General features: G+C 37.1%; 1 protein-coding gene across 1 annotated transcript in view; it reads right to left on the bottom strand.

Moving 5' to 3' along the window:
• atp6v1ba (ATPase, H+ transporting, lysosomal, V1 subunit B, member a) overlaps positions 1-25,463 on the bottom strand; it is a 69,907-nt gene that overhangs the window by 22,060 nt on the left and 22,384 nt on the right. The window contains exons 2-9 of the mRNA XM_057848024.1: positions 21,919-21,974; positions 14,929-15,027; positions 14,380-14,473; positions 12,308-12,385; positions 11,023-11,162; positions 2,870-2,971; positions 1,571-1,668; positions 1,145-1,268 (exon numbers count right to left, since the gene is read on the bottom strand). Coding sequence (XP_057704007.1) covers positions 1,145-1,268; positions 1,571-1,668; positions 2,870-2,971; positions 11,023-11,162; positions 12,308-12,385; positions 14,380-14,473; positions 14,929-15,027; positions 21,919-21,974 — 791 coding nt within the window. The remainder of the gene's footprint in view (positions 1-1,144; positions 1,269-1,570; positions 1,669-2,869; positions 2,972-11,022; positions 11,163-12,307; positions 12,386-14,379; positions 14,474-14,928; positions 15,028-21,918; positions 21,975-25,463) is intronic.

Here is a 25,463-nt window from a genome sequence, read left to right on the forward strand (position 1 = left end):
TAACAGCCGCCATAATATTCAACTACTTCTTGTCTTGTAACTCCGCCTCCTCAACCCCTCCTCCCTCAGGGGCTTCAGAGAGGGGAGGGGTTGAGGAGGCGGCGTGCTGAATTCTTCGGTTGCGCACATTTGGAGGCAAAATCAAGTATATAATTATCGGATTGCATTATCGGTTGAATTTTTTTATTATCTGGATTATCTGTGTGACGTCATAATTGCCATTATCGGCCGATAATTATCGGTGACCGATATTATCGTGTATCTTTACTAATTTTGTAGCAAAGTGCATCAGAATCATTTGTGTTTACAAGTGAACATTAACTACATCCCCCGATTACACCAAAAATTGTGTTTTCAAGTTATTCTAAAGTTTGCTACGTTACGGTGTATGTATGACTACCCGTTCTCTTCCTCCCTCTTCTTGCTCCGCTGGCTCGCACTTCCGTTACATCGCTATACTTCAACCTCATGGTAAGTGCTTATATATAAATAAGATTTTAAAATTCATTTTAACTGGCTGTACAGAACATTGACACAGAGTATATTCAATTTAATCAAATTATCATCAAATCCTCGAATTCCAACTAGAAAAATCTAAAGAAATTAAACTATATAAGTACACTCCATTTACCATAACCTGTACAAAGAACATGAGTGCCCTCTGGTGGAGAAAACATTACCTACCATGAAATGAAAACAATCATATCTCCGGTTTTCCGTGGTTTATTGGTGCCAAATGAAAACTGGGAGAGGGGTTGAAATCCGCGCTTTCGAGTAATGTCGACGGCAGCGCTCCATGTCAAATTGTTTTATTTTTTCACATCATATTTTTTCAAATATGATCTTAGTTTTTTTTCCCTGTAAGCATGAGTTATTTATTTTGCAAAAGAAGATTTGTTTGTGCAATGCAAACTTATAGCAAATTGATTGTTTTAACAAAATCTTTAAATAGATGGTTCTTAAAATCGCGCAAGCCGCCATAACCAAAACGTGTTTCTGGCTCTGCTGCGAATCAAGTACCGTCTCAACCAGTTGTCAGAATATCACAAAGGGGAGAGCACATTGATAAGCCATCATTAAGATACCGAAATAATAATTTTACTGAAAATTCTGTTTTTTTAGCTAGCTAAAGTGGCTGTGTTACCTCTCTCAGAGCTTCAGCATAGGAACTCATATCGGTGAGAATGACCAAGACGTGCTTCTCACACTGGTATGCCAGATATTCTGCTGTAGTCAATGCCAGGCGAGGTGTAATAATACGTTCAATCCTAATCGGTAAAAGAAAGGGAAAAGAGTAAAAACAGTATTCTCTTTTTTTTAATTGTAGAAACTAAATAAAAAAAGAAAAAAAAGAAACATTATATACAGTGCACATCATAATTCACTACACCCCAACTAATATTTAAAAAAAAAAAACTTTGTTTTCCTTTCAAAAACAACATTTTGAACAGCAAACTAAAACTGTTCTTAATTAAGATGATTTAAATCTTACTTTCCAAAGTGGGTGTACTCAATTATGACATGCACTGTAGTTATAAAGCTGTAAGCTAGTAAATGTTGACAGTCTTACGTAGGATCATTGGCCAGGTTTAAGAAAAGGCACACATTATCCATCGAGCCATTTTCTTCAAAATCAGACTTGAAGAAACGAGCAGTTTCCATGTTGACCTGAGAGACAAAATGGATATACATGTCAACCGGTCACAACAACAACAAGAAAAAGCCACATGTGTTCACTAAAGCAAGTGAATCGTCTCCCTGTCTACATGTATTTTTCATGAGGGCAGAAAATCTTTCCCAAAAAATGAAATTTTCTTCATTTTGTTAATCGTTTAATTCATTATCACTAGTGATGCTTGGTGATGTAAATAACATGGATGTAAATCACCAAATCCATGACGATTTTATACTACTCATTCTTAGCACAATAATACCATACTGATATTGCAAAGTGTACCACAATACGATCAAGGGCCTTTAATCAACTAGTATTTAATTCCGTCTGTTCAACGCAAAGTCTTAGCGATAGGAAATTTGCAACAAATTAAAAATATATTTTTTGCTTTTTAAACTGTAGATACAAAAAGTATTCAAAAAATTTGCTCAGATGATGTAATATGTCGAGGATATTGAGTTAATTCAAGAACTCAATAAATACAATAGCAAATACAATAGCTGATACAATACAATAAACTACAAGCAAATCTGTTTGGAAACTGACTTTCAAAAGAGCTAAGCCTGTATGGCTTTATGCATGCGATGGCTGTATGTATGTTTAATTATAGAGTAACATGTAAGTTAATTTGACCAATCATGTTTATCTTCCATCCAATGTAAAGTCAGGAAAAATGTGACATCACATTCATGACAACATGAAAACTGTAAGAGTTAATTGAATCTGCAGTAAAATGTAGCATTTCTTTGGATTTTCCTCACCCAAAACAACCAGTAAAATGACTTCTGACATTATTTGCAAACTCTCCTGGAGAAAACATCCCAATTGGATGTAACTTCGTGAAGTGGGGGTTGAAAATATTCAGCAAGTGAAGCAAATTGGGAGTTTGGTAAAGGTCAAGCTGTCACAAAAGGCAGGCAGGAGGGGCAGCTGAAGGAAAGAGAATTTGATACTGCTAGGATGACAGCGTTAAGGGTCTCTTGAATTAGTAACCTCTAGATGGCAGGAGGATATGCTCAGAGGTGCAGAAGTAACAAGAACGACTTAAAGGTTAAATCACCTAATGAATAAAAGACTAAAAGCTGGGTGGGAGAAAGAAGGCCGGCTGTCACATCAGGGTTAAGAGGTGGATTAACACCCCAGATGTGTATGATAGAACACATTTCAGCCTGATACTTTCATTTTTATGCTTACCCCCATAGCAGCAAACACAATGGCAAAGTTTTCCGAGCTGTAGTCCATCACATCCTTGGACTTCTGCACCAAACCGGCTTGCCGACAGATCTGGGCTGCAATCTTAAAACAGAAAGTAAATGCATTTATAGCCACACTGAGTCACGAAATGTGGATACTAGGCCTGTCGCGATAACAAATTTTAGTAAGCAATATATAGTCTCATAAATTATTATTCTTAAATAAAACAAACTATATTAAAATGTATAACTATAAAAAAATATATATATTAAAAAAAATACACACAATGTGTAAGTTTGAGTCATTTTAAAGCTAGTTACGTGCAGAATATGAAACACGCGAGAAACCCAATGTCATTTTTGTTGTCTGCCAATTAGAGCCCATTAAAAGTGTTAATTTTATCCAAAATGACTGTCATCCTGTCCTGCAAAGTTCACATGCAACAAATTTGACGCCAAATTATTATCATTTATTACATTATATTATCACTGGCAATCAGATTTTCCATAATGGGTGTCATTTTTAATTGATTCTTAGTGTAGAATCTGAAGTATACGCGATTGCCTCCAGCAATCTGAACATGATTTGCTTTTCTTTTGAAATGTTCACTGGAAGTACGTTTGCTAAGCAACTAACCGTAAGCTTGGCACTCAGTAAAACGTAACAAAAAAAAAGTGGACTTCATTTTCATCACGTATGTAGTATCGGTAATATATATTTTTTTCTTTTGTTCGCATCCCTAGCAAAATCTTTAATCCAGTGAGTTTTCATGTTTGAAGTGTCACCTTTTAACTGCAATTTTGCGTTGTGGAGAAGAGCTATGTTTTATAGCAGGCCAAAGTGGTTAGTACATTGTCTTTTTTCCATTAGCCTCAATGTAGCAAAGCTAACCTTTTACAATGTTTATCATAGATGTGTTTCCTTATTTTGTATGTCTGAACTTTAATTCTACGGTGTGTTGATGGCCAATAAACATCTGTGAAAGTTACTGGAGTCTCACATGCAATCAAAATGCACGCAGCACACGCACGCACAAATGTATGTACGCACGCGGCGATAAACCGCAGCCGGAAAAATTACCGCCCTCATTTTTATTTACCGTGCGATAATCTGACTTATCACATATCGCGACAGGCTTAGTGTATACATCTGTTGTATCAGGGTGACTATTACAATTTAACTAATTCAATATTTATAGGGGTGTGACCTATACAAGAACTATAAAAGATATTTAATTTGAATTTAATTTATTTAAAAACTGATTTCAAAATTACACATATGAAGAGCCCTGTGTAATTGTCTTGCAAGTGAGGTTTGGTGTTAGAGACTAAGCCGGTTAGCGATATGCAATAAGTCAATTAATCGTACAATGAAATTAATATGAGGTTGGTAATTTTCCCAGATGAGAGTGCTGCATGCACTTGACACACGTGCGTGGTAAAACTACGCCCATTGATTGCATATGAGACTTAAGTTATTCTCACAGATTTTTATTGGTCATTCAATAAACCGTAAAAAAAAAAGTTCAGTCATACAAAAAGGAAAACACATTACTGTATATTACACATTGTACAGCGTTAGCATTGCTACACAACTTTAGCCTGCTAATAACCAATGGCAGTCTTCTTCAAAATGCAATCTTCGAGGCTAAAATGTGACACATTCAACAAACAATTGCTGGCTTACAGGATTTGTAAATGATGCGTAAAATTTGGAGCTTGTAGAGCTGACAAAATGTGCTTGAGAAAAAAATGAGTGCATTTTTTTTTTCACGCAGAGGGTAAAGCATACGGTTAGCGACTTAGCGTGCACTTCTGGTAAACATTTCAAAATAACAGGCACATCATGTTGAATAAATGCAGATGTATGCAGTTACTCTCACATATTTCAGATTCTACACTCAGTTAGCTTTAAGATGACACCCACTATGAAAAAAATATAATTTGGCTTAGAATTTGCTAACATGCACATTTAGCAGGACAGTCGTTTTGGATCAAATCAACGCTTTTAATTGGCTCTAACTGGCACAGAACAAAACTAGTGTTGAGTTTATCACCTCTTTCATATTTATACTTGTGTATATATATATGGTCTTTGTCTGTGGTGGTGCATGTGCCTGCGTGTGTGTGTGTGTGTGTGTTCGTTCCCCATTGACACCAAAATGGCTAATTTTTCATGTGTCTGAGCAGACACACAATCTCCCTGAGCACACTGAGGACCACTGTGAGCTACATTAGATGTGTACGCTGTGGCCTCACACCAGTATCACTGTTCAAAACCTTGGATCATAACACGTTAGGTGACTTATTAAAATAATGAAATTTTTGCAGCAATTTTCATTAGTTTATTTTTAATATAATTGATTTGGCCCACTTAAAATGAAAAAGAGAAAAATCATCGTTTATGAGATGTGTACTATATTATATGAGAGACTCCTGCTTTGGCATGGGTAAGGTGCAGTTGGGGCATGGGTGAGTATAAAAATAAAACAGAATGAAAAGCCACAAAGGGAGTATATCAAACTCTCACATTAAAACTGTTTAGACAATAAGAACACTTAAGATTCCTATGCTCTGTGTCTAAGGAGCAATACAGGAGAGGTTTAAAGCAAAACAAAAAACCCTCACTTAGTTTCTCCGCTAGTTCTTCTATTTGCACATACTCCGACAGCCATTCCATCTTAAATAAAAATGCATTCCTTTTTTACTTTGGCTTGAGTGTTGTATCGCTGCCCGTTCCTTTCGCCACGACAAGGGGTTAGCATTTACGTCTCTTAACTCTGCTGCACTGTCGGTAGCTAGCTAACCTTCAAGGTGTGTATGGGCAGGGCACATATGCGCAACACTGTCAAAGCTATGAATGGCTGCATAGCGTAAGTGAACTGTATCATATTGTTTGCTAGACACTTGTTGCTCATCGAGTTACATTAGAAAATGGTACATAAAACAATTTTTTTTGGTCTTATTAACTAGATCATAATTTAATTCTGGACAGGAATCTAGCTCATTTTTCACAATTTTTCTCAGCATCCACCCAGGTCACGCACCTCACGATGATATACAATGGTGGTGTAGTAACCCACCAATAGGAGCATCGCGTAGCCACAGCGAACGAACCAATAGCAGCGTCGCATCACTGCATCCAACGCACCCATAGGAGTGTTGCGCTGACACATCAATGTGGCACCGACAGTAGTCGTAGTGATGCTACAATACATTTCTATTGAATTTTATTTTGTGCACCGCATAGAATTTCTTGTGCGCTGAGTATGTGCAAGCAGTACGTGATTGCAGTGTGCGCAGCTTAGAGAAAACATTGGCCGGGTGCAATTTGATGAAATTTTGCACAGTTGTACTTTATGTTTCTGGGAGTATTTTGGATGAGTCATCTCTGTAGGCCTCCATTTAGTGCGGAAAAGTAATTTAAAACTCCAAAAATTAGCATAAAAAAATCCTGATTGTGAAGGTGACAGCGCAGTCTTTTGGGCAAAAGACTCGTCTCTTGCAATTGCAATATCGCAGTTGGCTTTCAAACGTTATCGTTTCATGTAGAAACTTAAATGTGCTGTGATAATATGCTGTGGCTTTGAGTACTCCACAACAAGACGCTGGATTTCCAAAAAATGTACAATTTTCCGCAATATTACTAAGGGATTCATTTCGGCTGGATATTCATACTTTAGCGACTGCTATTTATTATGTGTTACGCCCACAACTGTTCATGGGTATTTGTGGCAACCAAAAACCAAGTTGTGGTTGCCGTTATTATGTTCTGGCGTTTTCTGTTCAATAAAGGCGCTGGCTCTTGGGGTCATGCAGTGTATTGGGTGCAAGAGCAGCAAGTGTGAAACATAAAAACTGTCTCATTCTTCTCTACGTCGCTCGCAACAATACTGTACACAGTGATGGAAAAGCGACTGCGCATTAACCTCTTTATGTTGTTCTTTTACCATTACTACATTAGAGCTGTTTCCTTAGGAAAGTATGTTTATCTGCCATTCGGTTGTATTGCGTTCACGTTACACAAACCCCAGTAACACTGGGCCAAACTGCTAGTTCTACACTTGGCTTGCTTTCAAACAATACGTCATGTAATGTTATTTTTGAAGCAATATTTCTTAATATTTTTAATATATCCTGTAAATCACCCATTCAAATGCAATATTTATTCTTAAATAAAACACACAAACTAACAACAAATAACAAAAAAATATAGCTTTATTTTTTTGGACAATAAAAGCGCATTTCGGAAATAATTCATGAGACAATATATCTCCCACTAAAATTTGTTATTGCAATAGGCCCATTTGAGACCACGGGGCTTGAAAGTCAAGAATAATCAGCCAAACTCCTCTGTACAAGGAGTGCTGTAGGAGTGAAGAGGAATTTCATGCTTTTCACTTAATGTGTGTTGATCTGGCCCGACCCCTCTATGCACCCTGGGAGCAGGCACCTGGTCCATAGAGCAAACCCCCCACATGAATGACCTATGTGACATGTACTTAATTAAATAACCAGCCAGGTTTTCACACCATCCAGATGGCACGACAAGTGGGTCATCATTAGGAGGACTACACAAGCAGTGTTTGTTTGACCAACTCTACAGTAGGACCCTTTTAAACAGGCAATTATAAAGTGTGAATGAGATTAAGGATGGCGGCTGCATCTGGGCTTATAACACAATATTAGTTGAAGAAACTGATGCTATTGTTTCATTGTTACTGCGGTTTCCATATTGTTTATATACACAGCTATTTTGTTTACCTTTCATACAATCGTTTCATACATCTTAATTTGACAGATTAGTATTGATACCGTATAGTACACAAATAGAATGCAAACAAGTACACATGCACTGGTCACAAAACTATAGTATCGTTTAATGAGTGTTCTTAACTACGGTATTTTTAAGACTAAGTCGCAGTTTTTTTTTCGTAGTTTGGGTGGAGGTGCGATTTATGACCTGGAGCGACTTATGTGTGAAATTATTAACACATTATTATATCATTTCACATGTTATTTTGGTGTTTTGGAGTGACACTGACGGTTTGATAAACTTGTTTGCATGTTCTTTATGCTATAGTTATCTGAATAACTCTTAATAGCTATGTTACGTTAACATACCGGCCACGTTCGCATTTTGTTGTTCATGCATCATGTGACATTATCATACTGTACACTTATTCAGAATGCAGTTCTCTATTTTTTTTTAATTGCCTTTCAAGATGACATATCTGTTCTATGTGTTGGATTTTATCAATTAAATTTCCCCCAAAAATGTGACTTATACTCCAATGCGACTTATATATGTTTTTTCCCTCTTCGTTGGGCATTTTATGGCTGGTGCGACTTATAGTCTGAAAAATACGGTACTAATAAATTTCAGCCATTCTAAAAGGATTTTCCCGACATTTTTTTTTTTAATTTCAAGCACATGCTTGAGGGTATTGTTTATTTCCCATTTCAAAAGTCAAATTATGTAGACAAATTACAGTGCGAGGTTGAATTTTTGGTCCATAAGAGTTACATTTGGAATTTTTCTTTAATTTTTGACTTTTATGCAAAATATTCTCTTATCCCTAATTCATTTAAAGGTTATATTAAAGGTGGAAAAAAAGTTTTTAGAGTATGTTTTGGTGTCATTTGCACCACAAAAACCTTGAATTTATTGTGGACTGCCAATTTTCTTGGTTCCCTTCTGTGAAGAAAAAGAAGTACCCATAATGGTCATCAGAACAGGCTGTCATTGCTACGCAAGTTGCAATGAAATGTCAAGACTAGTGTTACCCGATCATTTTTAAATGATATTGCATAATATTGACATAGTTTTCTTCATTATCGGTTATGGGCCAATATGCATGTTGCCTTCAAAGTGGCAAACCTAGGGTTTCTGAACGTTTTCACTCAATATACAGTATATGTATTTTTTCCATGACACACTCCATGTAACTCTCAGTTGCTTTCAAACTCGCTGGCGGCGCAACATCTTCAGCATGTAAGTAGCAGCAACACCACAGAGGTTGAATTGTCACCATATAACAAATTATACACAAATTACTGCTCAATATGCCACTGTGCTTCCGCACGAGTGCTTGCACGTGTGATATTTGGAACAAGACGATCATTATAGACATTCTCTGGCGCAGGAGTTCGTATTGGCTGTATTTATTAAATTAATGTTGACAAAAGTTGCACGCCATTATTGTTGGCCTGTCAATTAAATGACCACCGGATATGTGACACAAAAAGAATGCTTGGGCATATCCACAATCGGATTAAAAAACATTTACAACTGGAAAAACTGGCAGCCAAGGTTATCTAGACTGTTGTTTGCTTGTGGGAATGTTATAAACACTACAGTGCTGTGAAAAAGTATTTGCCCCCTTTTTGATTTCTTTTTTTTTTATACAGGTATATTTGTCTCACAAAGGGTTCAGTTCATCAAACCACTTATTATTCCACACAGATGATAAGCTGTACAATTCTTGTCAGCAAATGAATGAAATTGGTCACGAGTCTTTCACTGCAGTACTCTCTTCTAGCACGAACTGCCAATTTAATGTCAAACCACAGCACCTCAATTCGATTTAGTCTGGACTTTTGACTCAGCCATTACAAAACCCTAATTCTGTTCTTTTTGAGCCATACTGAGGTGAACTTGCTGTTTTTACGGATCGTTGTCCCAATCCATGATCCAAGAGCGCTTGACTTTGAGGGCACAAACTTATGGTCTGAAGTTCCCTCTTCAGGATTTTCTGGTAGAAGCAGAATTCATTTTTTCATCATTCACAGCAAGTTGTCCTGGTCCTGAAGAAGCGAAGCAGCCCCATACCATGCTTCACTGTTATTTTTAATCAAATGCTGTGCCATTTTTACACCAGGTGTAACAGGTTGCACACCTTCCAAAAAGTTCATTTTTGACTTGTCAGGCCACAAAATGTTTTGGCAAGTCTTGAGGATGACCGAGATGTTTTTTGGCAAATGACCATTTATGTTAGTTTTTTTTGACAACAGTGGTTTGCGCCTGGGAAACTCTCGCATTTTGGCCAGTGTCTTTCTTATGGTAGAGTCATAAACATTTACCCTAACTGAGGCCGTTGAGACATAGGGTTCTTTGGATGTTGTTCTGGGTTCTTTTGTGACTTCCTGGATTAGTCGTCATCGCACTCTTGAAGTAATTTTAGTTGGCTGACCACTCCTGTAAAGGTTTGCTACTATCACCGGTTTTCTCCTTTTGTGAATAATGACTGACAGTGGTTTCTCTGGTTACAATAGCCTTGTAACCTTTTCCAGACTGATAGATTGCAATCACTTTTTTCATCATTTCTTCTTGAATTTTTTTGTTCTTGAGATCCTGCAGCCTATATTTAAGTGATTTCGTGATTCAACAAATGTGGCTGCAAACAGGTTAAAGTGTGGTCAGTGAAATTGAACTCAGCCTTGCCAAAACTGTAGTTAGTAAAAGTTACTTTGTGATTTAACAAGGGGGGAGTAAATAATCTTTTAGGCCCAGATAGGTTAGTCACCCCCCCACTCTTTCTTTTATATTTCATTCGGTTTCTCTGTGTGATATTAAAATTGGTTTGATGAACTCAATTTTTTGTTTGTGATGAAAATGCAAAAAGCAAACAAGAAGAGGGCAAATAATTGTTCACAGGACTTTATACATTTATAAATCAATCATAAATTGTCCCATCTCTAATGTGATGTGTGTTCCTAGCATAGAATAGAAGAATATTTTTTGTCCCTGTAGTAGCATGTACCATGAAATTAAAGTACCAAACCAGTCAGTGCTAAAACATTCAATGTGAATGAAATGGATGTAAAATGACGGGTGTGTACGTGTGTGGATCCATTTTTCAGACGGTCGTTAAAAATATGAATGTTTGCTTTTCTTGTGTGAAAGGGGTGGGGTGTTGAACTAAATGTTGCCTTCAAATAAACTTAATTTGTCCTCATTTTATTCCTTCTCCTCACTGTTGATGTGGAAAACATTTTCAACACTTTAGCTGAAAAATTTCTCTGAAACTGAACGCATACCAATCTGATTTTTACACTTATTCTCATTTTCAAGGTATTTAATTTACTTTTTGGGGTGTTTTCTTTCTTACAGGAAAGCGTACCAACAACCTAAGTGTGTAAATGTGGTCTTACTTCGTTATGCGGCAACCCAGCAGCAGAGAAAATGGGGATCTTCTGTCCTCTGGCAATACTGTTCATGCCATCAATAGCGGAGATGCCAGTCTGGATCATTTCCTCGGGGTAGATGCGGCATTGGGGATTGATGGGCTGACCTGGACAGAAAACCAAACTTTAACTGCTATCTTTAAGAAGCAATGTTAGCCACATAAAAAATATAGTTCCATCTCACTATACATCCCACCTTTGTAAAGTTTATTGGTGGGAGTTCAATACAATGCACTTGAGTGGAATGGAACTACCGTAATTTCCCGAATATAACGCGCACCCGTGTATAACGCACACCCCAACTTTACCTGTAAAATCTGGGGAAAATTCTTGTACCAGTGTATAAAGCGCACCCTAATTTTAGCACCAATAAATATGAGTCTCGTGTCTCGAACTTTTATAAAGTAAGCGGTTGCAGCATTTTTTAATCCTTTTGTCAAATATTTAAAAAAAAAAAAAATAGAATATTAATATTCTTTAGTAAAATTGCTCACAGTATACGATAATAATTTTCACAAAGTAAGGAGTTGTAGCGAGTTTTAACAGAATTCACCAGCGGAACTAATGTTGGCAAGTTGTGTAGTTCCCGGGGCGAAGAGTTTAGTTAAGGGAACAGCCGGAAGTAAACAAATGTCCCGCGATTTGCATGCATGACGTACGTTGTTACTTTGTGAGTTTCAGTTTAAATAAAATAACGCGGCTTGGCTCAGTGGTTCGACACTCTTCCTCAGACTCCTGTCCTAGCTCGCCACACGGTCAACATTGATACAAAACGGATCGCTGTATACGTTCTCTTCAAGACAACATTGCCATGTGCCGGCATTTTGCAACGATAATGTAAGAAAAATGTACCGATAAATAATAAATGAATAGTACACAAAACATTTTAATTTTATTAGATGTGAAAAATGTCATGAAAACAATTATTTAACACATGAAACTTGATTATTATATCACTGTCGTTCGGATTAGGTAATATTGTGCTGGTCCATGCTTACAATGGAACATGAATCATGATAAATTTTTCTGTCTCCGTCCCTGTACCCGTGAATAACGCGCACCCATGATTTTACGAGTAAATTTTGGGGGGAAAAGCGCGTTATATTCGGGAAATTACGGTAAATATGGTGCCCGTCCATTGAGTGGTCAACAGAGTTGACATTATATTCTTTCAAAGAAATGTTAATGTTGAAACGCTATTTATTTTTATTGATGACCATCTGTAACACAAAAACAGAAAAACAGTAGTTACCCATGATGTCCAAATAGTCCTCAGCCAGAACACTGGGTCCACGGTCGATAGGTTTGCCTGAGCCATTGAAGACCCGCCCTAGAATAGAAGGATTTCTCTTTTAAATGAAGAGCGAATTAAAAACCGGTAGATGATCTTATTAGTGGTGAAACAACACAGTATTTGAAATAATGGACAAATAAATGATTATTGTACTTATCTAAAATAATTATTTTGGTCGATAATCGATTAATCACTTCAAGCAATTGTGCAAATTAAAATTGTCCAAAATCTCTGTTTTCAGCCTCCTACCAACATTCTTAGATTTCGGTCTTTTTGTCAGAGTATGACATTTGCTAGCATGCTTTGAGTGATTTTGCGACATGTTACGAACTACACCTGTAACTAAATGATTGTCAATTCATATGTCTGCGTTGTCTTTTCTTTATTAGTAAAGAATGGGAATCAAAATGTGTTTAAATTAGATGAACCGAAAAAAATAAGGGGCAGATATACACACATTGATATATCTACTGTATATAAAACTTTAGATCGTGCCCTACAGGGAAGCATGAGCAGATTATGATGCTATAATAACCTTTATTCTTTCTTTGCTACAACAAAAGCAAAACAAAAAGAACATAATCGTTTGCAATTAAACTTGGTCTTGTTTCCTATTAGTTGTCAAGCAAGCCAATAATTAAGAAGGTTGTCTTTTTTCACCACTGAAAAAATTAAAGCGGTAAAGACAACACAAGAAAATACTGACGATACAACCAAAACGAAAAGCTGCATCTCCATAGCTTGTCTATAATTAAGAAAGCAAGCTGGTCTTTTTTGAAGACATTGCTTCAGTGCACACTGCAGACTCCAGCATAAGTAGGAAAATAAACTAAAATTGCTTGCATTAGACACACTGGCACCGTAGTTAATACACTGAACATATTTTGTCTGCTTTTATGGCCAACAAAATTTAAAAGTTTCTAGACATCATGCTCGAGCCCTCCTGCATTCATGAGGTTGTGTAACTCAGAACCCATTTGCTCAGCGCAGTGCGACTCATTAGTTTTCCACAAATGTGTTATCCTATTCTGTAAACCCTTGTAGCATCTCAACCTCATTTTTCAAGTCAAACATTTTTTCATGCCCACCCTTAAACTCAAAACTCAACTGTTCTTTTTTGGCAGATACTTTGAAAATTTTCAATCACTAATCACATTCTAATACCCTGACTTTTTAAAACCTCAGTGTACCTTCAAACTGATTATCGGCCAATGCTTTCCTACAGCTAATGTATTTTTGGAGGATAAAGACCATTTCATGTTTGACAGCTAATGGGCTCTTATCAAGTCTACAAGTAGAGATACCGACTTCATGGACATGATTAATGATACTTGAAAAAAAAAAAATGAACGTAACTTGCAATTGCTATGCTGCCTAGCGCTGATAAGATCATCACGTGTATTGAGATATGTTTTATCCGATTACTCGATTAATCGATAGAACTTTCAGTCGATTACTAAAATATTCGATAGCTGCAGCCCCACTAAACATGCTGAGTTTACTCTTGTAGCTGGTGAGAAACATTCATGACAGTGTTTACAAACCTTTAATTTTGTATAAAAGCGAAATCATATTGGAGGTATTCCCTCCTCGGCGGCCACCCTCCGCAAACATGCTTTACATGTCGGTTGGCCCTCCTCCTAAGCCGCGGCAGTCTATTACTTTTCTGTAGCCCAAGTTTTCCCATACCAGCGATTTCGTTTTCTTCGATCAGGGGAAAAAGTTAAAGCCATCGTGTAGCACAGCTGACTCACTGACACTAAGCGCCAACCGGTTGGGGAGGGTTGAGTCTTGCAGCTGCACGGAAGGGGTTTCTCCCTGCATTTTTGGGACATAAAAAATAGCTAATACCGTAGGGACGGTATGACAGAAAACCTTTGTGGTTTTGAAACTGTGACATTTGCATCACACAATATACCTTGAAACCAGTCATCGGCACATGTCTACTCACGACACAAAAGTTATGCATTGTTCTGCTCAAAGGATAACAGACTAACTGAATCTGTCTGGCTATATCATGTTCATCATACCAAGCATATCCTCTGAAACTGGTGTTCGCAGGATATCGCCAGTAAACTCGCAAGCGGTCTTCTTGGCATCAATGCCTGATGTTCCCTCAAACACCTGAACAGACAACATAAAACATTTGCAGGATACCTTGTTCAACATGGCATATAACAGCACACAGTGGTTGGGTTGGAGTAAATGGGGCAAGTCATAGTATTGGCGTTATGAGTGTTTATAAGAAATAATTTTAATTTACAAGAAAAGAAGAAGAAAAAGCTCCGGAGAACGAATGATTAAATTTCATAACTCAGTTTTGATATGCAGAAGGGCCATTGGTCAGATAATCACACAAAAAAAAAAAAACGTTATGGGCAAGACATCTGCTTTTTCAGTCTAAATTGTTTAATTACTGGAAGAGAATCATAAAATTCGATGTCAACGTGCATTGACATGTATGGTATGATGCATTTGCAAAAACAGAATATTTTGAATATTTTGTGTAGTCGAACTATGGCAGTTAAGTAACTTTCAGTAAAGACCAGTACATAAAGTTGTGGTTTGTTGTATCTCACCTGAACGACTGCCTTGCTCCCAATCACCTCCAGGACTTGACCACTCCTTTTTGTCCCATCAGGCAAAGTCAAATGAACAATTTCAGCATATCTGGGGAACTAGATAATATACACATTGATTATTATATACAGTATACACATTGATTTATTTCTGGTAATTTCAAACAACTACAAGGAAGCTTTGCACACACCGCTACGTATACAGGCTGATGAAATGTGAATGTTTTTCATGTATTAATTACCGTATTTTCCGGGCTATAAGTCGCACTTCTTTGCATAGTTTGGTTGGGCCTGCGACTTACACTCAGGTGCGACTTACATATGGCAGAAAACACACACAAGGCTGAAAAAGCAGTTTCTGTTCGTGCCACCAACTTTTAAATAAACTACTGTATTTTAAGACTGTTTGATAGAACAATATGTATAGATGCTGTCATAGCAGTTTTATCTCGCAATATGCCCCGAGACCATTTTTAATTTGTCCGTTTTACCCGAGACCCCCGTTTACAGACACATCACAACTGCTATTGTTTCAACTCAGCCATAAAAACAAGGTAAGAATTACATTTATTATTCAAATTTTCTATCATTTTTAGCTTTGAATCATTAATGTTATTCACGCGTATGTTTTCAACTTTTAAAAAAATCCCGTCACAATGAAAAAAATTGCTCTTGTAAATAGGTCACGGGTATTTACCACATAACTATCACTTTATTGGATTTTTTTTTTTTTTTGTTACTGTCACATGTCCCTAATATTTTAGATGATAAATAATTGATACAAACAATTTAAATTAAAAAAAAAAAAAAAAAAAAAAAAAAAACATATTTAAAAGAGAAAATATTTGAAAAGGAAAATCTCGACCACTCGTTTGGTCCGCGATTTTCGTCTCTTTCGCTAAATGCGAAATAACAGTTTTTAAGACTTCAAACCCAAACACAGCCTGGTTGTGCCCATTCACAGCTGTGTCTTTACACTCAGTGATACATGCTACATGGAGTTTTTAATTGAAACAAGGTAAGTACACAATAATATCTAGTTAAAATCAATGTGTGTGAATGTGCCTTTAATTCTGTTCGCGCAACAAGTTACCGAAAATGTAGCACAAACCAGTAAAAAGACGTATGTTGCAGTCGAATGAGTGCAATAAAACGTACGGGCATAGCAGGCTAACTGACCAGAGTACTATCCATTATCTTTTCGACCAGTGTTGCCATTTGTATTGCTTATCATGGGATGATATCTGTGTATTAAGATACACAGGATGCTTAAATTATAAAGCCTAGGTCTGAGGCTTCAAGGCTAAACACAATAGATTGATGGATAGATAGATCAATCTTTTTATTGGGGATTCTCCATTAAAGATCACATTATTGCCTGCATTACTTTTCATATGTAGAAGAAGGAGCAGTAGGGAAATCACCTTTAAGAAATAGATAAAATAGTTTCTGTTACAAAATGTTACTTGAAGTGTTTGTTATATAGTATATTATGTAATGGAATGGTCTCAAAAATGTTTATTTTAACTCACCTTATTTGACCTACTTTTTATGTGTCAAAAAATGCCCTCTGTTCAATTTTTTATTCCCAAAGAAAAGCTTTCTAATAATGCATCACACATGAATATAGGACAATTTTGAAATTTGGCCGAATTGGGGGTCTCAGAACGGAACTTCAAGCCACCTGAGTGTTTTCCACCAAACTGATACCTTTACTCGAGGCATGCCTTTTAAAAGTGATAATGAAGATGAATACTTTAATGGATTTAGTTGTGATTTGGAGTGAGATGGAGAGTTTATTTCATTTATCATCTGAATAACTTCATTCGTCAACAGATACCTATTCAGCACTTTGTTCTCCGTTTTATTACTACAGGTAGTCCCTGAGTTACGAACCATTTCCGTTCCTACTCTGGTGATGTAACCCGAATTTCCGCGCAAGTCGAAATGAACCCTTTCGGTACCCCCTTAATCTCAAAATAACTAACCAGAAACACGTTTTATAAGCCATATTAATAAAATAAAGTAAAAAAAAAAAAAAAAACGCGTGGCATGTTGCGTTAAATGCCGTTATATTCAGTGACTATTCGGGATTTACTCGCGAGTGAGTCGCCTTGCCAAAAGAGAAAGGGCGCTGTAGAAAGAGTAGGGAGGCGGCAGAGGGGGGATATCATGGCCGCTCAGGTCGCCAAAGTCCCTTTTCCCAATGCCAGCCTGCCGTCCAAACTCAACAAGCTGGATCGGGACTCGTAAGAGTAGAGGAGTCGGTGGCGGGGAGATGCAGCAACAATACAACAAGGAAGCGGCAGATCTCCCGGCCGAAATGAACTGCAGGTCGGCGGCGAGGGGATCCTGATATGAAAAATGGCAATCGGAACTCAGTAATGTTTACTTGACTTTATAAAAAAAAATTTAAAAATTAAAAAAAAAGACGACTGGAGACAAAATTGCAGACGAGACTCCAGCGTCGTAAAGGCGAAATCATGTTAGTCGGATATATCGTAACCTGGGGAGTATATATATGGGAAGTGTTATAATCAGTGTTGTTAATAACGGCGTTACAATATAACGGCGTTACTAACGGCGTTATTTTTTTTCAGTAGTGGGTAATCTAATTAATTACTTTTTGTCATCTTGGCAACGCCGTTACCGTTACTGAGGACGGAAAGGCATGCGTTACTATACGTTACTATATTGGTCGAAAAGTCTGAGGGAGACGGACTCACCGAGACGACAGAGCAGAGCAGGAGTAGGGAGGAGGCAAGTAAGTTGTGACGCCGAGCAAACGCAATGCTAGGTAGCTCCAATAATACATGTTGTAGCCGATAGCCTATAAACTACGCCCGCATGTTATGGTAGATATGGTAGACATGGTAGATATCACATGTACTGTACATAGATATAACTAGATGCAAAATGACAGACATGGCACTAAATGAGTTAGTAGACAGCCGCCATCTTAAAGCAGTAGACTTTTTAGGACGGCTCTGTTGTAGAGAACCTTCCTAGCGAACCTAAGTAACTTTTTATCTAAAATACTTCTAAATCGGCAAAATCTTGACTTGAATCTATCTTTAAATGATGAAACAGTTTTAAAACTTTCATATGTCGAAAGTAAAGAGAAGGGAACTAGTGCAATAATGGGAGCAATTTTAACAACTTTTAACAGTTGATTCAGGGTAAAGGGTAAACTAGGGTAAAGAATTGGGCTCGGGCCAATTGTACCAAAAACCTTCACAAAAAAATTGGCCAATGTTTTTTTTTTTTTTTTTTTTTTTTTTTTTTTGAGGAAAAAAAAAAAAAAAAGTAATTATCACCAATTACTTTGCCAAGTAACTAATTACTCTTACATTCAGGTAATTGAGTTACTAACGCAATTACTTTTTGGGAGAAGTAATTTGTAACTATAATTAATTACTTTTTTTCAGTAAGATTAACAACACTGGTTATAATGTGTAATGTTTGACCTCCCCAAAATTCGACTTATACTTCAGTGTGACTTATATATGGCGGAAAACGCAGACAAGACTGAAAAAGCAGTTTCTGCTCTTGCAACCCTCTATAAAATAAACTGCTGTATTTTAAGCCAAAAGAACTGTTGTGTTTGATAGAACAATATGTCTATATGCTGCTATAGACCCTACCCACGTGACGTCACAACTCCGCTCTCCTGAATGGTACCGCCCACTTGTCCGTCAAAACATAGTGTTAACCTGTTACGGCTACGTACATTTCTCCTATTTACGGCGTGTTTTTCTGCTCCTTAACATTAATAATCAAAATGGTCAAGGCGTGTGTGGCTGTTGGTTGCACTAACAGAGAAGATGGAAGGAGAGACTTGAAGTTTTACCGTATTCCGAGGGATCCAAAGAGAGCGAAATGGACGGCTGCAATTCGACATGAAAACTGGGCACCAAAAAATCACCACAGACTATGTAGTAGTCATTTTATATCCGGTAAGATGCATTTAAGATATACTTAGAGGGTTTTGGGCTGACAAATAACCACAATTAAGATCATTGCGAGGCTAATCGCCGACAACATACGACGTAGTACGACATAGTTTCAAATTCAAGATGTTTGTGACTTCCCTTTCTTCCACCATCGTTATTTTTTGAATAATATTTAGCTGGTACCAAGTGAAAGAAACTGGCCTCGTCTACGGGGCTGACAAATAACCACAATTAAGATCATTGCTAGGCTAATCGCCGACAACATACACGTATGTATGTAGTGAGAGTGCTATCGCTAAACCATATAAACATTAAGAGCCTTAACTCCATTGACAAACGACATGAAATACATTAGACTTGACAGTGGATGTTAGCAATAACAAAAGATTTTTAATTGAAAATTTCGTAACTCACCTTTCCAAGCACAAGATAGATTCCTGCCGAATTTTCGTGGACGAGGACCTGTTTCACCCAACCAGCAACGAAGTATTTATAAGCCTCCAAGCTCTTGAAGTTTTTCATATTTTCGTGAGAATAGGCTGATTTAGTGTGGACAAGATAATTGTAAATATCTGCGTAGCAGATGTCAGGCAGACAGGGCGAAGACAGTGGGTCGAAAAACATCGATTTGGGCATCAAATATGGATCTGGCGACTGTATAGAACGAAGCTTTTCCTCATAACGCCTTTTATGCAACAGATCCAGTGAGTTTGCGGCATCAGAAAGCACCGGGTCTTCCATGAAATGCATTTTAAATTCCGCCATCAATTGAAAACAATGCTAATACAGAGTCAAAATGACGGACAAGTGGGCGGAACCATACAGCGAGCACGTGGTTTTGTGACGTAGGTGGGTAGGGTCTATAGCAGATTCATGGCGCATTAAGCCCCCGAACTATTTTTAATTTGTAAACCACTGGAAACCACCGTTTACAGACGTCGCGCAATCGCTTTTGTTTCAACCTAGCAATAAAAAGGTAAGTAATCGTATTTATTATTTGAAATGTCTGTCATTTTTACCTTAGAATCATTAATCCTATGTCTAATAATTAGTTTAAAAAAAAAAAAAAGACTTATTATATATTATTAGACTTAAAAATTATTCACCCGCAGATTTTAAACTAGGGTTGTTCCGATCATGTTTTTTTGCTCCCAATCTGATCCCGATCCTTTTAGTTTGAGTATCTGCCGATCCCGATATTTCCCGATCCGATTGCTTTTTTTTGCTCCCGATTCAATTCCAATCATTCCCGATAATTTTTCCTGCTCATATACATTTTGGCAATGCATTAAGAAAAAAATGAATAAAACTCGGATGAATATATACATTCAACATACAGTACATAAGTACTGTATTTGTTTATTATGACAATAAATCCTCAAAATGGCATTTACATTATTAACATTCTTTCTGTGAGAGGGATCCACGGATAGAAAGACTTGTGACTTTGTATATTGTGACTAAATATTGCCATCTAGTGTATTTGTTGAGCTTTCAGTAAGTGATACTGTGGCCATCCCAAATGCATGATGGTAAGTGGAACCGTGACTGTGCCATGACTCACAATGGGAAAACCCATTGGCAGTGTATCAAATACTTGTTCTCCCCACTGTATCTTCTCTGCGTTGGGAAGTAACATAAGGTGTTAAGACAAAGATCAATGGCCACCTTGCTTCCCCACATTGCTTCCCATGATATTTCTAATCACAGGGAGAGGGATTGCAAGGCTTTAGCCAATTAAAAAAAAGGCTCCATAGGCTGCCAAAATTCACTCTACTCATTTTGCACTGCCTTTTAACTCTCTATATAGGTAAAACGGCATCATTACAGATTGAGCACGACAATGAGTGAGAGGTTTGTGCAGCGCATGTATTAATTGCGTTAAATATTTTAACGTGGCACTTTTTTTTTTAAATTAATTGCCGCCGTTATCGGGATAAATTTGATAAACCTACCTTAAGCCTAAACTAAAGACTCTGGATGAGTGTAACATATTACGTCTGTAACGTTAAATACAATTAGAAAACGATATATATATATATATATATATATATATATATATATATATATATATATATATATATATATACAGTATATTTAAAAAAGGCATGGCCGATATTTTTTTGCCGATTCCGATACTTTGAAAATGACGTGATCGGACCCAATCGATCGGGACATCTCCATTTTAAACTTTTAAACAAATTATGTCACAGTGAAAAAAATTGGCGTCTGTAAAAAAGTCAGGGATATCGTACCTCATAACTACTGCTGAATTGTAATTTTTTCGTGACTGTCGCATTTTCCTCAATATATTAGATGATAAATAATCGATCCAAACAAAGAAAAATTGAAAGAAAAAAGAAAAAACGTTTATAAGGGTAAATATATGAAAAAGAAAATCTCGACCACTCCTTGATGTCTGCGATATCTACATCGCGACCTTTGTTATATTACCATGTTTCACCCATAAAATCCCCCAAAAATCCAGCTGTGGCCATTCACAGCTGTGTCTTGACACTCAGTGATACATGCCACATGGATTTTTTGGAAAGAAAAGAGGTAAGTACGCGATAATATCTCGTTAAAGTCATGGCGTCTGTAATTCTCCTCTCGCGTGCTCTCACCTCCAGACAGGGTTTTGCTGTTTAATTTTTTTTTTTTTTTTTAATGCCCTCCAGTTCAAAATGTTTCCTCCCCCAGAAATTGAGATTTTAAGCTTTCCAATGATGTATCACACATGCTTATCGGACAATTTTGAAATTTGGCCAAATTGGGGGTCTCAGAGTGGAACTTTAAGTCACCTCAGTGTTTTCCGCCATATGTTTTTCCCTCTTCATTGTGCTTTTTGGCTGGTCCAACTTACCCTCGGGTGCGATTTATAGTCGGAAAAAACGGTAATGATACAGATTGTTTAACACAGGATCAAAATGAATCAATAATGTTGTCAAATTATTATTCTCATTCTCAAGGCACTAATACAGCATAAATTCAGAGGTCTTAAAAATCCCCAAAATACAGAAAGTTGTAGTTGCCTCACCTTGACATTATCAAGAATCACCAGGGGTCCATTTACTCCTGACACTGTAGAATAAGCTGTAAGACAAAAGACAATTCATTTTGTGATTTATTTTCATGGTTTCACGGGTCAGTCAAATTGAGGTAATATAATTAACACTGTATTCCAATTTTCCATAGTGGTTGAAAGCCACCAATCAACTTGGAAACAATCATTGTAGTGAATAATCACAAGTTGACCTTTCACTGATAGAATCAAAAAGCTTTCTGCACTTCAAGCACCAGGTCTAAATGTCAAAGGCAGGCAAATGTCGCAAAAATGTAGAAAAGTCACTTGTTCACTAAGGATAGGGACAATTACATTGACACAAGGTAAGCTCCTACATTCTTCACAAAAGATGCTAAATGATGGGTCATCAGTAGAAAAGGCTGCAGAAAATCAGGTGGGAAATTATACAACCACAAGAGTAACAAGACGTAAAACTAACAACACAGAGGGGGAAAATGAAAATGGGAAAAATAGACCCCTCCGTGAGATGTCACTTTAGAGGAGGAGTTGTGTGACACAACCAGAGGTGGGTAAAGTAGCCAAAAACGTTTACTTAAGTAAGGGTAACGTTATTTAAAAATCATATTATTCAAGCAAAAATAAAAGAAATTTACTTAAGTGCATGTAAAAAAGTATTTGGTAAAAAGAATACTCAAGTATTTAGTAATTACTTACAATATCTGATTTTTTCAACAATGGTAAATTTTTTTCGCAGCACGACATCATCTAAAATAAGTTATTACTATCCCTTACTATTACCTATAACATGACCATATAAGGCTAAAGAAATACACAAAAATGATCTCGAACTCAAAAAATCTACAGAAATGAAACATCACCCAGCCAATGAAATAGCGCTTTGGAGTAATATTAACTGCAGCACTAAGTATATTATTTTCTTCTCTTTTGTACGGTGCTTTAAAGACGCCACGTAATTGAACGGGTCGGCATGATCATACGACTTCCAACTGCAAGCTTCTGTGTGGTCATGTGACATTTGTTGCATATGATTGTTATAAAGGGTCATGTGATTATTGTTGCAACATCTAATTGGTGAAAATGGTAGAGCTACTGTGGGCCTAAGTCAAATCTAACATGTAGAATAAAGAGGAAATAAAGACTAGTGCAGCCCTACCACTACTCATAGAAGTTTTATTTATTTTATTTTATTTATTTTTTTTTTTTATAAAGTCACTTAAGTAAATGTAATGCCTTACTACACACCTCTGGACGTCACACTATTTTGGTGGGAAGGGTTTGTGTGCTGCATGATCATAGGACCTACATTGTCCAGGGCTTTTTGCCTTTGGCAATGTCACTCATGGAAGACTGGTCACCACGAAGGGACCATACCAAGCATTTATCATTAAACCCTTTAGGACAGGGGTGTCAAACCGCTCCTCAAAGGGCCGCAGCGGGAGTTGGATTTCATTCCAACCAAACAAACTGAATACGTTTTCACCAGTCTAATGTCTAACAAGTGTAATCAGTTGTTTTAGCAGAAACCTCATTGGTTAAACTGTCTGTAATGGATCTGTTGGAACAAAATCCAGCACCCACTGCAGCCCTTTGTGGAATCGGTTTGACACCCCTCTGAAGCCAGGCCTGAAGGAGGGGCTCGTTGGCGAAAGACTGTTGGCCGGGCCTGCACTCATAGGTCAATGACAGTGAGACCTGGAGGGGTGTGATTAGGAAGAACTCCCACCCACTTTCACAACATGAGCGATGGGGCCTATGTGTCACTTATTTTACAGTATGCAACAAAAGATACAAAATACAGATCAATAACTTGACCAACTCGATTTTCTGTCTTCTCAGTTGTCATCCAATCCTGTGATTTAGCTGTAGATCAGTCGGCACACCTCGGAAAGTGAAAATGGAAGACTCATACAGAACTTTATTAATCAATTACATTGTTTTTGAATTGCTTATATTGAATTGAACTATATTAAATTTGTCTATAAATCGTATGCAATAATAATATAAAGAGCAGCTGACATAAGGACAGGACACAAGACAACAGGATCGCCACACAAAAAATTGATGTATACTGTAAATTAATGCATTTAGTGACATTATTAAACTGAAAAGGTAAAGAACAAAGAATGGCGTCCAAACAATTAGACATTATCTTTGGAGAAGCAAAAGTTCACTCCACTTTCATGGAAAACAGTTGCACCGTCTTCCTAGACAACCCAAGCAATGCCAGGCAGCCTGCAACCATCTGTCTGCAAGTCCTCAGACATGGGTGTGTATAAGAGGTGGAGAACTGAAGGTGGTGTCATTATTGTCCCTCTGGTCTTTATATGCAAACTGTACATCATTATCTTATATCAAAGGTGCAAGGAAATTAGAGCAGAATAGAGTGACCATAAGGTACTACAGCCTTGTGGGGTGCAACTACTATGCCACTAATTAAGAAGAGGCCAACAACATAACTTGGCAACGTCTTACAGTATTGGAGACATTTCCCATACACCTGCATTCTATCCTCTATTAAACCAGACAGAAAGTTGGACTGAGCTGTCAAGTATGTGATGCAAGTAAGTTCTTTGTAACACGAGAAAAGATAGGAGGAGCGTAAGCAGGTAAAGTTGGTGCTAAAACAACATGTAGTTGTAAAAAACGAAAGCAGCTGGAGCCAAAATTACTTCTATCCCTAGAAGGTATATTGTTAGGCATTGACTTGGTTGCTAAGTGTCAAAAGTGCTGTGTGTTTTAAACTGCGATGTCGCCATCACATATTTTTGCATTTGACTTCGAGTCAACTGTTTCTGAAGATCTGTCGATACAAAGTCCCGATCCAATACCTCCAATAAAAAAAAAGCAAATCCAAATGTCTTTTTCCTCCCAATTTGAACAAAGCTATTAACAACATTCAAATTATTCAATTACTGTCAGTCAACAAGAAATGACTGTGATCAACTTTGAAGGTATGCTGTTTATATTTATACACAATACAGATGACGTTGAACCCTAAAACGGGTAAAGCTCAATTAAGAGTAACATTTATGAAAATTCTAATGGATATATAAAGATATATTCTTTACAAACAATTACACGATGCATTTGCAAACATGCCTTCAAAGACATTTTTCTTGAACCTCTTACACCACCCTTTATCCACACATGCTTTTTGCAGCAACAGAACACATCCTTTTATGGACAGTGTTTTTAAAATTCCAAACGTTATTTAATAGCTGACCCTTTCTTCTTACAAGTGCTATGCACGCCATGTTGGCCATGATGAAAAAAGTAATAACTACACTTAGCCTACAAATTGCCAGAAAATTTCAGAAGAGATACATACAGCTACAGTATTTACCGACAGGTGATAATAATAATAATGCTGGGAAAATTGGCCTCCATAATTATACGCAAACCTCTCAGCAGCCTGTACATCTACAGCATCTTAATGGTAGATCCAGTAACAGGCTGCAGGAGGGAATTACATTTTTAAGACAATTTATTTAAATATGCATTTTCATATTAAATATACTCGCCATCATGTTACAATC

The sequence above is a fragment of the Corythoichthys intestinalis genome, chromosome 10, assembly GCF_030265065.1.
Source record: "Corythoichthys intestinalis isolate RoL2023-P3 chromosome 10, ASM3026506v1, whole genome shotgun sequence".
In the NCBI taxonomy this organism is placed as follows: domain Eukaryota; kingdom Metazoa; phylum Chordata; class Actinopteri; order Syngnathiformes; family Syngnathidae; genus Corythoichthys; species Corythoichthys intestinalis.